The sequence below is a fragment of the Nestor notabilis genome, unplaced genomic scaffold (assembly GCF_000696875.1).
Source record: "Nestor notabilis isolate BGI_N333 unplaced genomic scaffold, ASM69687v1 scaffold12878, whole genome shotgun sequence".
In the NCBI taxonomy this organism is placed as follows: Eukaryota; Metazoa; Chordata; class Aves; order Psittaciformes; family Psittacidae; genus Nestor; species Nestor notabilis.
Genome location: NW_009941571.1, coordinates 25,515 through 42,556, shown reverse-complemented (window position 1 = coordinate 42,556; position 17,042 = coordinate 25,515). Strand labels below are relative to the sequence as shown.

Here is a 17,042-nt window from a genome sequence, read left to right as displayed (position 1 = left end):
CTGCTGTAGCTGAACCCAGGACACCCCCAAATTAGCTACCTGTCCAAGTCAAAGCAGGGTAATGGAAAATAAGTTGAAGAATGCACATTGACTCAATAAGTGTAAATTTTTATTACTTAAGGTGTTTCTTTTGTCGTTTTGTATTTTTTGGTTTTCTTGGGGTTTTTTTTGTTTGTTTTAAAAAACCTTAAACGAAATTTGACTTAACCTCTCTAGAGGTATGTCTTAAATCCTAATGCTTGTTACTGGTGTGGAGACTTTCTGGTGTGGTAGGAAAGGATGACCTCGCTCATCTTCTTGCCTCACTGGCTACTGTTGTGCCAAAAGTTCCTGGACTTTGCTCTGTGTAGTTGTACTGAGACATTGTCCTGTATTTCTTCCAAAGATTGTCATATTTTTAACTACTGCTTGTGAAAAAGTAAACTTTGAAAGGCAGATGTATGACCTTAGTGAAAATGAGAAAAGCTGTTGGAGAGAAATAACATCCCAGTACAGACTGGGTATTTCTAAAGTGTTTTGGGGAGAACCAAAACTACCAATTTCATATACTCAAAATGCTGGTTATTAAAATTGTTCATTGTGACCTAGTTACAGATTATGCAGTGATAACTTTTTATAGTCTGGTGAACCAGGGTCTAGACTGATGAACTCTCTGCTTTGAGGAGACGCAGTGGGGAGGTGCATCAGAGGCATATCTCTGCAGGATGAAGCAGAGATGGGAGATGCAGCAGAGAACTTTCTGCTTTGAGGGAGGTGTAGTTTGGAGGCATTTTTACTCTTATTTTTTTGCATCTGGCACACCTCTGAGTTTTTAGTGCAGAGCCAAGTGATTCACACTTTGGTGTACTGAAGGAGTGATACTAATCCCTGATTGTCCCTATAACCTTTGCAGATCCAGCCTGACCCTGCTTCTCTTTGTCCTTGAGAATAAGGGGAAAATGGCTTAGAATTAAAGAAATATGCAAAATAAATTACTGCAGTTTTAGTATTGGTAGCACACGTGCATGTTCAGCTCAGTAAGCACGATGGCATGTGCTGCTTTTCTCATTGCCCAAAATCAGTGGTACCAGTTACCATGACGCTGGCCTCAATGGAGTGGTTGCCAGAGAATATCACAGTTGCTTTTTTTTTTTTTTAAGACATATTAGTGTACTTGTCTTTGTCAGTTATTTTGAAGTTATTGGGCTGTCTGCATGAGTATGTATTAGGTTCGCAGATGAAGTTGTGAACAGGAGGTAGTCAGAGTAAACACTGGTGCCTAATGTTTCTGATCTGGTGCACTTGCCATTATGTTTCTGGATTTCCAATGTAGACAGTGACACTGTAAAATCTCAACAAGTATTGATGGTTTATCCAGACACTTTTCAAGTGGGTGTTGGCTTGCTTAAGGAAAGCTAACTTGCAGCCTTTTATATTCATATTTCTCTCTGAGCTTTGTCGTGGGTTAGGCGTTTATACTGAATGGTTTAGAAGTGGAAAAATCTTTTGTTTAATCGGTGTATTTTGTGTAGGAGTGAAGCCTTCAAAGGTTAAATTTCTTTGGCATAATGTAATACTGTCAAGAATAAACGGAACTGCTGTCTAGGTTTGTTTTAGTGGTCATGATCTCTACATCAAGCACATACAAACCATGAATTAATACCACTGTTCAAAACATGTGAATTCACATTAAAATAAAGTGGATAAAACTTGAGTATCCTTGGATGCAAAGAAAGAAGCTCTAGTTAATTCATCAAAGATCTTGATAAAATCAGTGAGTCGGGAAGTTATGCAGAGACCACGTATAATCGTCAGGGGGAAATAATGAATGTAAGTGTATGGAAAGGTATCGCGATCTTTGGCTTAAAGTACAGATGCATCATAGAAGGTTGGAAGGGATCTTACAGACCATCTAGTTCCAACCTCCGTACCATGGACAGGGACACTTCCCACAAGACCAGGTTGCTCAAAGCCCCGTCCAACCTGGCCTTGAACACTGCCAGGGATGGGGCAGCCACAGCTTCTCTGGGCAACCTGTGCCAGTGTCTCACCACCCTCACAGTAAGAAACTTCTTCCTTGCATCTAACCTAAAACGAGCTTCTTGCAGTTTATGTCTTCATAAACATTCCTTCTCCCGCTTGCTTCTAGTCCCCCTTTAGGTGACAAAAGACTGTTATGCGGTCTTCCTGGAGCCTTCTCTTTTCCAGGTTGAACAACAAAATACTTGGTGGTATTTATCCTCAAACTACTTTTAAAAATCTGGTCTTAGGTATGTATGTTACGTTTACAAGAAAATATAGGAATACTTTCAAAAAGTTAATTTCCCATGCAGTTCTAGGCATATTTACTTAAATACTTTTTTTTTGCCATTTTGTTATTTTTCAATGGGAGAATTTTAAAAACATGATACATTATTTTCTACTTCTAATTTATATTATTGGAATTCAGAGTTTTCTAGCAATAATAAATCAATTATCTTTGCTTAATTACTGAAGTCAGTAAAATCAAACGAAAGGCATAGCATTTTTGAGCTAGTTGGTTTTAATTGTTTGAAAGCTGTGTGGCCTAAGTTACTACAACATGACATTAATTACTTTTTAATGACTAATTTTAGAAAGGAGACAAGTCTTATTGGTTGTGTCAAGTTTTATTTTATTTTATTTTTTTTTTTTTTAAGGACTATCCAAGAGTAAAAATTGGTGTTTTCATTGAACAACCCACTCCTTTCCTACCTAAATTTTTAGACAGACTGTTGACTCTGGATTACCCAAAGGAGGTGCTCAGTATCTTCATTCATAATAATGTAAGTGTGATGTTACCATTATGCAAAGCTTCTATTTTGGAAATTATGGTATGAATTAAAGCGTGTGAAGAAGTATAAGCTGCATAGGAAAAGAGAATCTTTCAGAATTTACTATGCAGAAGTTGAAAAAATACGCAAATTCTGTCAGTGCTTGCTGAAACCTATTTAAAGAAACTGCATAGATTCTTTCTTTTCTACTAATGAAAAAGATTGTATTTTAAAGTGTCCTGCTTCTGGGAGAAGTACCAATTGACACAAAAGAATAGGATAGGGTAAGAATAGAATAGTTCTGATTGGAAGGGGCCTACCAAGGTCATCTAGGTCAACTGCCTGACCACTTCAGGACTGACCAAAAGTTATATGGCATGTTACTAATAACTGTTATCCAGTAACTGACATTGGATTTGCTTGTTGATGCCCCCGTGCATTCTGGAGTGGCATAAAAACCTCCTGTGTGCCACTGAGGTCGTAGAATAGGTTTTGAAGATTGTAAACTAAGTATCTTGAAAAAATATTGCATAAACAGCCTGTGAATCTTGCATCATTGGTCTGGAAGTACAGTTTTGATTTACACTGCTGATGTGTTGGGTTCTTTAGCTAAAATTTTGGACACGAGCTTCATTTCAATGACATATATTGGAATATCTTCAAGTACTGTTTGCCATCTGTTTGTTTAGGATAGAATACAATGTGCTCTTGGACACTGTGTTGATGATTTCACAGCAACTTGTACTTTTCACTATAAACAATGTTAACATGATTACAGGAGGTTTACCATGAAAAGCACATCAAGAAATTCTGGGAAAAAGCCAAGAACATCATCAAAAATATAAAAATTGTTGGACCTGAAGAAAACCTGAGTCAAGCAGAAGCCCGGAACATGGGAATGTAAATACTAATTGATACATCTGTTATAATGACGCATACACTAACATTTTTTCATTTCTTATATGTATTATTTGCCTCTTAAGCACTAACAACTACATCTTAAGATACAAAAGTGGGAGCTTCTGTGGTAGAACAAGATGTGGATACAAGATATGAGCTGTTGAGTATTTTATAGTTTCTGTCTAACATAAAAACTTGTTGGTCATTGTGAAGACATCTCTCTGGTTTGGACTACTTCAGTAGTCTGTCATTTGTCTTTTAATGAAGGCATAGACAATAGCAGACTACAAAAAAATAAGGTGTGTCAGGCTATTTTTACATTACAGTTAAACCTGGATGTTTATTAAAATATGAGCATAAACTCAAGTTTTCTTTAAGAATGCTGTTGAAATTAAATAGATGGTACAATACAACAGACTTTAATAAAAGGTTTGTGCGGAAGATTATATGTAGCAGTAATTCAAAAAAGAACGTGTAAGCAGGTGCAAGTGTAAACAGAAATTCTAATTGCAGTGTATTTTCCGAAAAAAGTATTGGCTCAGATTTTATTTTTTTATTTAAAACCTTTTCAAGTTAATTTATCTCACAGAGTGATTTCACAGAAGTACTCACAGAAGTACCTCTTGGCATCGAACATGCGTTTAACAATTGAACAATTGTTGTCCTAGTCCCTCTTTTGTTTGTTTTTTTGTTTGTGTTTTTGTTTTGGTTTTGTTTTGTTTTAAATTATACTACAGTTAAGTAAAAACATGGTTAAAGCTTGACCTGAGCATACAGGTGAGAGAATTGTATTTCTTTCTGCAGCTCAAGGAGACAGGAATATCCTTTGGAAGTGCTCTAGCAGAAGTTTCTGCTTTTGGGAGGGATCTTTCATCTTGCTTTTTTCTTTTTTTATTTATTTTTTTTTCCTTCTCTCCTTTCATTCTTAATAGAGAATCCAAATCTTTATCTTTTACACCTCACACTTGCCAGGCCTAATCAGAACACAGGAGTATGTCATAGTATCCTGTGTCAGACTTGTCTGACCGAAGGGTCTTCTTAGTGACTGCAGGACTGGCTGCTACCAGAGTTTTTCATGGCTCTTCCAGTATATCCATCAGTCAGACTATGGAGTTTTACAGACCATGAAGAACTTGCTTGTGGCTTTTGAGCAGGGTTCATTCTCACATAATTCTTTCACTCTCTTTTCTCCCAAATGTACTGTGACTGTCAGAGCGGAGAAATTAATTTCAGAAGGCCCTTTTATGTTAAGAGCGTAGCATAGGCTGTTCGTGGCATTAGTTGAAAGAATGAAGGTCTAGTCCTGATTCCCCATGGTGTTCATGGAAATTTGTTTGAATGGGGTTTTGTTGTGCTGAAGCCACTGGGAAACTTATATTTGGCTGATGTCCAAGCCTCTCCCTTAGCTTTTCTAGGAAACACTACAGATGTCCAATGTTAGTGTAGGCAGCTGTTCACATGTTTATAAATCATTCTTTCTTTGTTTCTAACAGTCTCTAGAGCAAATTGTACCACGTTTGCAAACTTTTTGTAGTAGTGTATGTTACATGTAACTAAGGTGGAGTTTCTGGAGTTGCCTTTTCCTATTTGTTATATAGACAGCATAAGGCATAATCTTTAGTGTAATTTATTTCTATATTGTTACTAAATGTCATCCAGAGATCTTTAAACCTGTCATCTTTTCATAGAGCCTATTGATAAAACGTCACAAAGGTTTTGATATGATACACCTTTGATCTGTGGATGAAAATTAGTAATTTAAATGTATATTAGCACAAAATAATTTCAAATTCTGTTTCGTAAGGCAAGACATAATCACACTTGCGTTGTGTTCCACTGGATACACTACACTGTGATTTGTTATCCATTGTCTGGATATAATTTGACCTGTACTGCTCCTGCTTTGAAAGGCATCTTTAATAAAGATTCTGTCCTAAAGAAATACCTCATGTTTTCTCTGTACATTGTGCATAATGCATGTGGAATGAGATCCTGCCACAATACTGATTCATCCAGAAAGTATGAGTGTTAGTAGTAGGATCTTCCATGTGAATAATGTGGATGTAGTTTGATAGCTCCTTTCAGTTTGACTGAAGCAGGTTGAGTTCATCTGCTGCTTCCTTTGCACTACTGTTGTGCTTGGCTACATTAGTGAACATCACAAAGTTCTCTGGAGCAGAAGTACAGGATATTCATGGCAAAGGCAGTTATTATAAAAAAATTACCTGCTTTCAACCCTTCAGCTTGCTTCCAATATAATAACCTAATTTGTTTCTCACTAATACCGTGATGGGAACAACTCGTAAAGAGTCATTCTTCAAAGCTGTTTAATGGTTTGATTTACAAAGATTGATATATTCAGTCTTCTGATTAATTTTCTCCTGCCTCTATCTGCATTATTGACTGATAGTTTGTTCCATCTGCCTCAAACACTTGCTTTCCTTCTTTTTCCAAATTAGCTGATTTTAGTATCTCTCTTAATTTGAAGTAGACTTAGAATTAATTTGGTCTACTCACTTGTACATTTCACACAAAAAGTTTATTTATCTGAAGAAGCAAAACAGGCAGAGAGAGAAAGAAATTTAGGCATTGAAGGCCTGATTTGTTTTCAGCAGAATACGTCTGAGTATATAATGCAGTTGGGTCAGTTTTCTTTCTCCTTACCTTTTTCCTCACCGTCCTCCTCCATTTTGTCTTAGTAAAAAGTGGTGACAAATCACAATGATGTACTCAGTAAATGAGACTCTCTGATGTCAATGTAAATGTGAGAAAATAACATTGTTTTTAATTTCACCCATGGCCATGCAGCAAACCTCTGTCTACTTTTCTCATTTACACAACAAATAATTGAAGCATTTGCTTTCTTGCTGTGCCTTGACATGGAAAACTCTCTCCTGCACTTGTGAAAGTTGAATAGGCATTGGAAAGGACCCTGGATTGTGCAGTCAGCAAAAACTTATGATTCTGTTACTGCGAAAGATGGTCAAAGAAACTCTCTAAAACTTGATTTTTAGAAAGGAGTTTTAGAAGGCAGGTGTTCCTTATTGCAGCGCTGGGCGCACATGCAAATAATTTCACAAAGGTGAGTGCACCTGGAGTCTACAAGCAGCATCCATATATCCAACAACTTATGCATATTTACAACCTTTCTGGGAGACGCTTTACATATTCACTAGATTTCCTGGAACTAATTATTATATCTGTATTTTAATTATGCATGTGCTTCCTTGCTGAGTGGTGGTCTTAAGGGGTCTCTGGTGGTCGAGGATAGTCTCCCTCACTGTATCCACTGATTGACCTCTGTGCTTGCGCATGTGCAAAAGACTCTTAAGAATTACATAACAACTGTGTCCATGTTTTAGGTCAGTATGTTCTGATTTTTTTCCTGTCTTGAAGAACTCGCCCTATCTGTCTTGGTCGTTTATTATCTTCAAAGGCTACTGTTGTTTTATACGTACCCCAAGGCTGCACCGGCCCATCTTGCTCTCAACAGAGCACTCCCAATTTACAACCTAACATCTTTGCTTACCATTAACAGAGTGGTTTTAATTTACAACTTAGCATTTTAGCTTGCAATTCAATAATACTGGCAAACAGGAGTGCACTGCTTTCCTTTCTGTGGGCTGAAATATAATAAAAAGGAACGAAAATAAATTGGGGTGAAAAGAAGGAAGGTTTAGTTGCATGTTGTCTGAGTATTTTCTCTGCTTGTACATCACTTGAAACCCTAAAATAGCATTTCCATGTCATGTTCTCTCCCTCCCTACCTTGTCTACAAGGACTATATTAGAGTTCTTACTGTTGGTTCTTTATCATTTAAGAAAACAAAATTTGTGGGTTTGCCTTTTTGGAGATGAGATTTGAGCCAGCTGTTACAGAATTTGTTATGACAGAAAACGTAAAATAACAGTATGAAATATATTCAGGCAATAGCAGAAGGTGGGGAAATACAGGAATTTATTTCATTCACTTCTCTGTGGGGCCCTATCTGTCTTGGTCGTTTATTATCTTCAAAGGCTACTGTTGTTTTATATGTACCCCAAGGCTGCACCGGCCCATCTTGCTCTCAACAGAGCAGTCCCAATTTACAACCTAACATCTTTGCTTACCATTAACAGAGTGGTTTTAATTTACAACTTAGCATTTTAGCTTGCAATTCAATAATACTGGCAAACAGGAGTGCACTGCTTTCCTTTCTGTGGGCTGAAATATAATAAAAAGGAACGAAAATAAATTGGGGTGAAAAGAAGGAAGGTTTAGTTGCATGTTGTCTGAGTATTTTCTCTGCTTGTACATCACTTGAAACCCTAAAATAGCATTTCCATGTCATGTTCTCTCCCTCCCTACCTTGTCTACAAGGACTATATTAGAGTTCTTACTGTTGGTTCTTTATCATTTAAGAAAACAAAATTTGTGGGTTTGCCTTTTTGGAGATGAGATTTGAGCCAGCTGTTACAGAATTTGTTATGACAGAAAACGTAAAATAACAGTATGAAATATATTCAGGCAATAGCAGAAGGTGGGGAAATACAGGAATTTATTTCATTCACTTCTCTGTGGTTTTGTTTATAAAGAGCTTGTTTTCCATAATCTTTTTTCCCCCAGTACTTACAGACTTCAGGGTTGGTTTGTTTGTTTTGGGGGGAGAGGTGGAGGGTGTTGATTTTTTTTTTTTCTCAGTAATAGAACTAGTTAGGAATTTTCCTGAACTTTTTAAAAAATAACAGTTACCTCAACTTTTAGTGGGAATGCATACATTTTAATGAAATTTTCCATTGAAGGCTTTCAGAGGTTTTGGGAAGAATAGTAGATTAGAATCAGTTCTAGAGTTCACTGACCTCCCTCTTGAATTTTGACCTGAATTTGGGATCTCCTGTGAGTTTTATGAAAGAGGATGTAAGTCATTGTCTCTGAGCTCTCAGTTTCAGTCCTTTGAGTAAGGCAAGTATCTTGGCTATGGTTGGAGGAAGGTCAGGGGTTAAATCTGTGTCTCCCAGATATCAAGTAATTTCTGTTGTGAGTCTTGGATTTTCTGGAGCTGCTTCTCCTGAACACTTCAACACTTTCAGGTTTCAGCCTCAGATGGAGGAGGAACATTTTTAGCTTTGAGTGTTGCAGAAGAAAAACAACTTTCCCAACCATATCTGGTTACAGTAGCTTCCGGGTGTGGTAGCTGCGGTAACAATACTTAAACCCAAGATGCAAAACTAAACATTAGTGCTTTATCTGTTTTGTGGCTACATTTGCTTGCTTTTAGTGATTGTTGGTAAGAGTTTCTTTATGCTGTTGTGGCCATCTGGAGAGATGCAAAATGTAGCCCTAAATGTCAGGCCTTATCGGCCAGTCTTTGAGTGAGTGTTGCAGACTTGTATCTGGGACACCTTTTCTTTCAGAGGTCTGTCAGGCAGAGTAAGTGCTCTCTCTTTGGGCTCATAGTCCACATTTAGAATTGTATTTTCAAACTGTGAGGGGTATAGAAATGATAAGTATATTAATTGCAAATCCGAACTATGTCTAAAAAATTTAAAAAAGTAAGTGACTTTTAAGGGTAAAGAAATTGGGTAGACCATATGTCTTACTACTATAAACAACTACACCCTTGGAATATCTCAGTGGAAAGTTTGATGAAGAGCAGTGACACTTCCCATTTTCAGGTGAGGTCACTGTTCTAGATGGGCTTGTGGTTTGTAAGCAAGGTTAAACACTGCTCTGATTGTAGAATACTTTAAACTGATCTGCTGAGCTTCACATTTCCAACAAAAAATCCTGGTCATCTTCTAAATTTTTGTTAGGAAAGCCACTGGAATGGCTTTCTTTTCAACATTTGATCTTAGTTTATAAGCAGGTAGAGAATAAAGCAAGTAGATGAAAGGTTTTAGCCATTCAATTTAGATTAGGAAGTATGTTACTATACATATGAGTATTGCTAGAAAATATTTTCCACTTGTTCCTTGCTGCAACCTGGATATACGTAATAGTTTCAAATATAATCTGGTATTTCTACATCTAGTGAGGTTAGCATACACTGTAAGAAGGTAATACTTTAAAGCATGGGAATACCCAGGATTACTTTTATCTCCTTGGTAAAGCTACTTGGCAACTTTGAAAGCCTAAAAGAGAAAATGCATGAATTTAAGAGTAGGCTTGCTTTATTACTTTTGACAGAAACTTTACAACTTTTTCTGTGTATCTGAAACATGAAAATTTTGTAGAGGCTTTTGTTAGTGACTTTGAAATGCCAGGGCAAAACTCATACTTCACGTTTGACATTGTGACTTCTGTCTGTAAACGCATAGAGAATTATGGTTCAATGGTTTTGCAATTTAGTGATCCACTCTTCAATGCTGTGTAACAAAAAATACGGAAAAAAAAATGAGTCCAAGTATGGTCAGAGTAGTGGCCTTCATTTTTCTTTTTTTTTTTTTGTCTTTTTGTATCTCTATATACACACACATATATATATACACACACAGTATAAACACATTTAATATGTGTATATACATATTATTTATACACATTGTATTATGTATAATTTTATATATTTAATATTCTTCGTTACAGAGGTTAAAATCAGAATTGAAAGCAGTAATGCTTTCAAAGAATTCTCAGATTATTGAATATATTACTGAATGACTATGACTTGGGCCAAAACTTACTGCATAGTACCTCTAACTAAACTTTGAAAAGACTGTGGATCACCTACTACTTTTTTTTTCTTTTCTCTTTTTTTTTTTTTTTAATAAGGCATCTGATCCATGTTTTTAAATAATCTTTTAGTTTATCACACTACTATAATCAAAAGTCACCTTTCTTGTACAATACTACACTGCAGAGGGCTTTTAATGTGATGTATGAGTAGAGCACTTGGTTGTGATTTGGTTTTTTGAGGTTTTTGCTTTGTGGTTTGTGAATTTTTTCTGGTCATGTGCAAGTTAACCATTCCTTTTTTCTTTTTAGGGACCTTTGTCGCCAGGATAAAGCATGTGACTATTACTTCAGCATAGATGCAGATGTTGTGCTGACAAACCCAAAAACTTTAAGAATACTGATAGAACAGAACAGGTGTAGTATATCTCTTGATTTTACAGAATTTTCTCTAGCTTGAAAGGATTCTCTGGGGCCCATACAGCGAAAGTAAGATCCTGTCTGTTCTTGCGGTTTGGTCCTCTTTGTTTACCTGTGTTATTTGATTACTATAGTTCATAACTGGCTCAGAGGCCAACAATTCACAAAGCATTTTGTTCCTGTCAAACAGCCATTCCTGATGTGAATTTCAAATGCTTCAGAGTTCCTCTGAAAAGAATGGTATGGTGTAAGCAGGTTTTATGAAGTGAATTATAGTTCCACTGACTAATGATTTGGTCACCCACAAAATGATAAAAAAAAAATCCAAAACCCAAACCAACCCCAAAAAACAGCAACAAAAACGCCTCAAAACAAAACCTAACAAAACCTCCTAGAGTTTACTATCTGGTATTGCAGTATTATTATTTTCTCTTTAAATCATAAATGTAATAAAATAGTAGAAATGTATTGCAGATGAAGCGAGTGTAGTGACCAGTTTCATCTTGTATTAGTATGATCACTTGAGGTGTACAAAGCTGTGACTTTATTATCAGTAGGTTTTGGTGGAATGGGCCTGCTGTGAATGCTGCACGCTTTACTCCTGCCAATTTTTAAATTCTCATTTGAGGTAGGTAGGTGGTGTTTACCTGTTCATAATGCATCTGGGCATCTCAGGTCTATCACAGGAAGATAAATTATTGATGTCTCTTTCAATCTACTAGTGACAAGGGCTGAAACTTAAGTAAAGATCTGGCTGCCAATCATTTGCATTATATTCCCTGTAATATCTGCTGTTACAGAAAAAGGCTAAAAGCCACATACAGTAGGTGGAAGAAACAGAAGCTTTGCAAAATAGACCTACCAGTAGGCATCCTCTGCAACAAAGTGCCATTTTATTCTTTTTATTCTGGTCAATTTAGATTTCCCCTTTTTACTCTTACAAAGTTTAGGGTAAGCAGAGTGGATGGTTTGTTTGTGTTGTTTATTGGTTTGGTTTGGTTTTTCGTTTGTTCATCTTGTTTTTAATGTGTCGTGTCCTCCCCCCACCCCGACTTAGGGATACATTTTGTCATGCTGTGGGCAGTATTTTGTTGCTGACTGAAAAATCAAGCCACCTCAAATTTATAGGGATCTTTGCTTTTGTTACATGTTGTCTCCAGGCAGTGGGTGCTTGGATGCTGTTTCTTCCAGCTTAAGCTCAGAATAGCTGTTGCAAAATTTGACAGTCACTGGTGTTTTAACTACACTGTACTCCAAACTGAGTAAAACTGGTGTATTTTAATGTTTTAGTCTATGTGTAAGGGTTTGTATTTTCTTACTCAGTATGTTGCTTCACAGAAAGATAATTGCTCCACTTGTAACTCGCCATGGAAAGCTTTGGTCCAATTTCTGGGGTGCTTTGAGCCCAGATGGCTATTATGCTCGATCAGAAGATTATGTTGATATTGTCCAAGGAAACAGAGTGTAAGTAACTGTAAGCTGATTTTTAGAGTTAAGACACCTAGTATGGTTATTAGCAACATATTCCTACTTTTTAATGCACTGTGATATTCCTGAAGAGCTTAAGTTAGTTATATTGTCTAGTTTTTTTCTATTTCATTGACATATTTCCCATTTGTTTTTTCCCATTCATAATTTGAATAAAAAGGCAGTGTTTAAGCCAGACATAGTCATTACTAGTACCTGTCTGATTGTGTCTGGTTACTCTAGCAGTGCATAATACAGAAAGTGACAAGACAAATGGCAAACCCAAAACACTATATCCCAGGAGCCTCCAAAGCCATGATTGTTGCATTCTTCAGATGACTTCTTCATCTCTTTGGGGCAAATGTTTAATCAACAGCTAGAATTTCTTTGTGTTTCTTCCTGTATATTCTGTTAGAGACCAAGATGCTCTTGAGAAATACTTTTGTCACATAGCCTTTTGGGTTTATCCTTCCCCTAAACAAATCTGATGTAAGTTGTTCTAAGCTTGACTTTCCCATATGGTGGTGCTTCTTCATTACCCTGGAAGAACAAAAGGTCTGAAACAGATTGAGTGCTTGAATAGAACTAGTTCATTTTCAATTACACTGAAAGATGTGCTCGTGGCACTGGGTGGGAAGAAATCTGCAGAGTGAGCATCATGACAGCAATGCTTTTCTTGTTGTTATTGGCTCAACTCACATAAGTACGTGGCCTGCTGTGGTCTGTGAGTATTTGTGTGAGGAGGTCAGACCAGCTGTGTGAAGCCTCAGTGAAGTCTTTAAACTCACATAAAAATCTGTTCTAGAATTGCTTTCTCTATCTGGTAGTGTAGAATAATATTATAAAAGAGTTTTTGACTAATTGCCTTAACTTAGGAAACATGAATTATATTTGTAGTTAAAACTCTCTAGAGAATTTGACCTTTCTATTTTTTTATAACGGTACTTCATAAAAGTAGAACTATGCCTATGTCCGAGATGTTCACAGTGTCCAGCTGTAGTTTTTCAAATGTCTCGGGAACCTTTCAGCTTCATTTCGCTGAAACTTGCTTAGTCTTAGCAAATGCAGAGATGCTAATTTGATAAATAGGCCATAAATTAGTTTTCATGGATTTAAACTATATGCCTTTGTTTGTGTTTTTTTTCTTTTTTTTTTTTTTTTTTAAGAGGCGTGTGGAATATTCCTTATATGGCTAATATATACTTAATTAAGGGACAAACTCTCAGATTGGAGATGAAAGAAAAGAACTACTTTATGCGTGATAAGTTGGATCCTGATATGGCTCTCTTCAGTAATGCCAGGGAAATGGTAAGGTGTATCTATGCTTCTAAATACACACTTTGTGTCCCACTACTCTTGACTGCTTCACTTGATTGATCTTGGATACTACATATTTACTTCTAATCCAAAGTACTGGCCAATTTTTGTGACACAGAACACTCTGAGTGTGTATCTTTTAAATTGCTGAGAACAGAGGTTTTTACAAGGCCCATAATGGTTTTTAGTTAAATTCACTGGAAATTCTTACTGAGGTTAAAATATTTTCCTCATTGGCGCAACGTCAACAGATGACTTCAAACTTATCAGTGCATTTAGAGCATCTCTATTACGCATGTTTTTATACAGTGTGAAAGTTCTAGCAGACTTAAGTTGGAATGTTTTGCAAGTTTAATTTAAGTAGATACATGCTTAAACTAATGATGGGCTGTGTTGATATTTAAAAGTGTTGATATTAAGTGATTTAAGAAATGTTAGGAATCTTCTTAGGGAGCATGAATTGCTCGTTACTTTTTCCGGATAGATTAAAACTGTATTGGAAATTTGTTACTTGCATTAAGCTGTAAGTAATGAGAGAAAACCTACTTGTACTATAAAATGTGGATTTACATATTCATATTCTACTGATATTTACACTAGTTTCAGCACAGAAACAAGTAAGACCTAAGCCAGACCTATTTCCAGACACTATAGCATTGAAAAATAATTTTGCTGAGTTGAACGAGAAAAGTTGGCAAGTATTAAGTTTTTTATTCCCTCATAACAAGGCATGATCTCATTTGTTTGTACTGATTCTTCAGAACATCCTTATCCAATTCTGTTGTATTCAAACCTTCTCAGCATCAGTTATTGCAACCTGTGCTTCCCATGCGCTTGTTAAACTAATCTGACTGGCTCATCAAAAAAGTGCTTTCTCTTTTCCTCTTTCTCAGTCTGTGCTGCAAGATGGTCTGGTATGTGCTTGTTTTGGTATTGCAGCAGATAAGAAGGGGCTGGTGGAAACAGCTTTGACATGTGTATTATGAGCTTTGCTTGGAGATGCATGTTGTCTGTAAAGGCATATGAGCTTTAGATCAAAGGCTGTGATTTCCCTAATGTAACTGTGGAAACCTAATAGTAGTCAGAAGAAGAGAAAGAGATTATGTAACAGAAAACTGATGTGATGATTCTCCTTCATTTTAGACTTTACAAAGGGAAAAAGACTCCCCTTCTTCGGAAACATTCCATATGCTCAGACCCCCAAAGGTGTTGCTTTATTTTTTTTTTTATTCATTAGTTGTTATTATGTGCAGTATTATCCTACCACAGGAAGATACTTCTCCTCTGTCCACTTACTCTAATGAAATACTGCTCTAGCCTTCTCTTCAGTCTTCTAAGGTTCAAGTTTTTGCCAGGGACAGGTTCTTCATGACCAGTTCAAAGCTTCTTAGGCTTGGCAGGGAGGTTTCTCAGTGCTCCTAAGCTCAAGGTGTGCTGAAGCTGTGCTTCCATAGCTAAGATCAATTCATCAGTCCTAGGAAGGACTAAAGCTCAAATCACTAGCATTTCTGCCAGGCCCTGTCTGTCCTTTACAGTCCAGTGACCACACTGTCACTTTAAGCTGTTTTTCTTGACCCAGACCCTCCTGCTGTTGCAGCTATTTTATGATTTTGTAAGTGCCCAAAACTGGGCATGTGTTTAACATAACCATTATCTTTCTAACAGTTTAACTCTTTTTCAGACGAAAACATAGACAGGAATACCAAAATATCCAAATGGTAATGTCTTCATCTTCTGCAAATCCAAAAGTCACAAACACTTTAGAAATGAAGTTTTAGTCTGAAAAACAGTGAACTAAAAAAACCCCACCAAACCTAAGTTTCTTTTTAAAAATACTATTTCCTGCTACTATTTCTAATCAAGAGAGTTTTCGTAATACCTTCTCTTAATAGCTTGATAATAAAGTTGTATCTTACCATATTTGATATCTTGCACGTATTTTGCAATGTTTTCTTAGGTGATCGTACTTGGAAGTGCTCCGTATGTACTCTGATCTGAATATTTTTATATGCTGTATTTGCCAATTATCTTTTTATTTCAGGCCAGTTCACCAGAAGGATCGTGTAGTGAACACTCTGAAATAAATTTCTTGGTTTGACTTCATTAGCCCTTTTACTGTTAGCTTATTCTTTCAGTTTTTGATCAGAAACTAAACCCTAGATGTTGTTTTTTTTATATGAGTATTTTCAATTTGAGAACAGGTGATTCTAGTGTGTCTGCATAGGTTTTCTGGAAAACAAATCAACTCATCACTTCTCTATTTTTCCTTTCTATAACTGTATGTAGGTTTATGGTATGAACAATATATGTTTTGGGTTAATGTGCTTACAAAATAAATTCAAGTTTTTTTTAAATAAGAAATTATGAACACTAGTTGGTGATTGTAATTAACCATTTGAAAATTAAAGATGCTAAACGAACAGTATATGTATAATGTGCATGTACAACTGTGTGATAGAGTTCATGAAAGTGCAATCATAAGCGAACTTCTAAAAAACATCATTTGTGCCAAGATAGATAGTTTTGCTAATGACAGTTTCTCTACTTGGTATAGGGTGTTTTCATGTACATTACCAACAGACATGAATTTGGAAGACTTATTTCTACAGCCAATTACAATACTTCCCACTACAACAACGACCTTTGGCAGATATTTGAAAATCCTGTGGTATGCATTTTATTATTGATGAAACAGTTATTTTGTTTGAAAAAATTGTAAAGTTTATGTAGTATAAAGGACTTGGGATTTAAAGACTACATGGAGAATATTTGTTTTCTATGCATTGAATATTGGTTGTGTACTAAAAGGTGTTCTCTACCACCCATTTAAGCAAATGACAATATATCATATGAACAAGCCAACTGATGACAAGTGTAAGGAGTTGGAGATATAGCTCTGATATAATTTCATTATTTTTGACATGATGAGAACCTGTTGATTTATGGCTGTAAGAAATGGTTTAATTGTTTTGAATACTTTCAGTAGAGCAAATGAATGGAATATACATTTTTGTCATTTATGAGTTCATCTGTTTTTAATGTTTTAAAATCATGTGTTTTAGGACTGGAAGGAAACCTATATAAATCCCAACTACTCAAAGATATTCACTGATAATATAGTAGAACAGGTGGGTATAAATAGTTCTCTGAAAATTTGTGGGCCTGACAGATAGTAAATTGGCATACAGTAATTATTTCCATGTAGATTCTTTTTGGTCTGTGGCTGAACAGCTTTTTGGATTGGAATGTAATTTTTGCCATTTTGAAAACTAGATGAGACTAGTCCAAAAAATAATTGGTAGATTGCATGGAATAATGTAGTTGTCCAAGTAATTGCCTTCTTATTTATTTGAACTAGTTAGTACCAGTAGCAGAAGGCCTAAAAAAACTGTAGCACATCGCTGTGTTTTCTGGTGTCTGATAAAGGAAAGTTCATCTAGACTCTTTCCTTGGGATCTGACTTTCTCAATGGATTTCTAAGGTCTGACAACCATGAATATAAGGCAAAGCCTTTTGCTGGCT

The 17,042-nt window shown here is 36.1% G+C and overlaps 1 protein-coding gene across 1 annotated transcript in view; it reads left to right on the top strand.

The window, feature by feature from the left end:
• Positions 1 to 2,022: 2,022 nt before the first annotated feature.
• Positions 2,023 to 17,042, top strand: part of PLOD2 (procollagen-lysine, 2-oxoglutarate 5-dioxygenase 2) — a gene marked incomplete at its 5' end in the record, with an annotated part of 19,792 nt that continues 4,772 nt past the window's right edge. Inside the window, 8 exons of the mRNA XM_010020973.1 lie at positions 2,023 to 2,040; positions 2,658 to 2,783; positions 3,550 to 3,671; positions 10,629 to 10,733; positions 12,075 to 12,200; positions 13,370 to 13,511; positions 16,075 to 16,188; positions 16,583 to 16,648. Of these exons, the coding sequence (XP_010019275.1) occupies positions 2,023 to 2,040; positions 2,658 to 2,783; positions 3,550 to 3,671; positions 10,629 to 10,733; positions 12,075 to 12,200; positions 13,370 to 13,511; positions 16,075 to 16,188; positions 16,583 to 16,648 (819 nt within the window). The remainder of the gene's footprint in view (positions 2,041 to 2,657; positions 2,784 to 3,549; positions 3,672 to 10,628; positions 10,734 to 12,074; positions 12,201 to 13,369; positions 13,512 to 16,074; positions 16,189 to 16,582; positions 16,649 to 17,042) is intronic.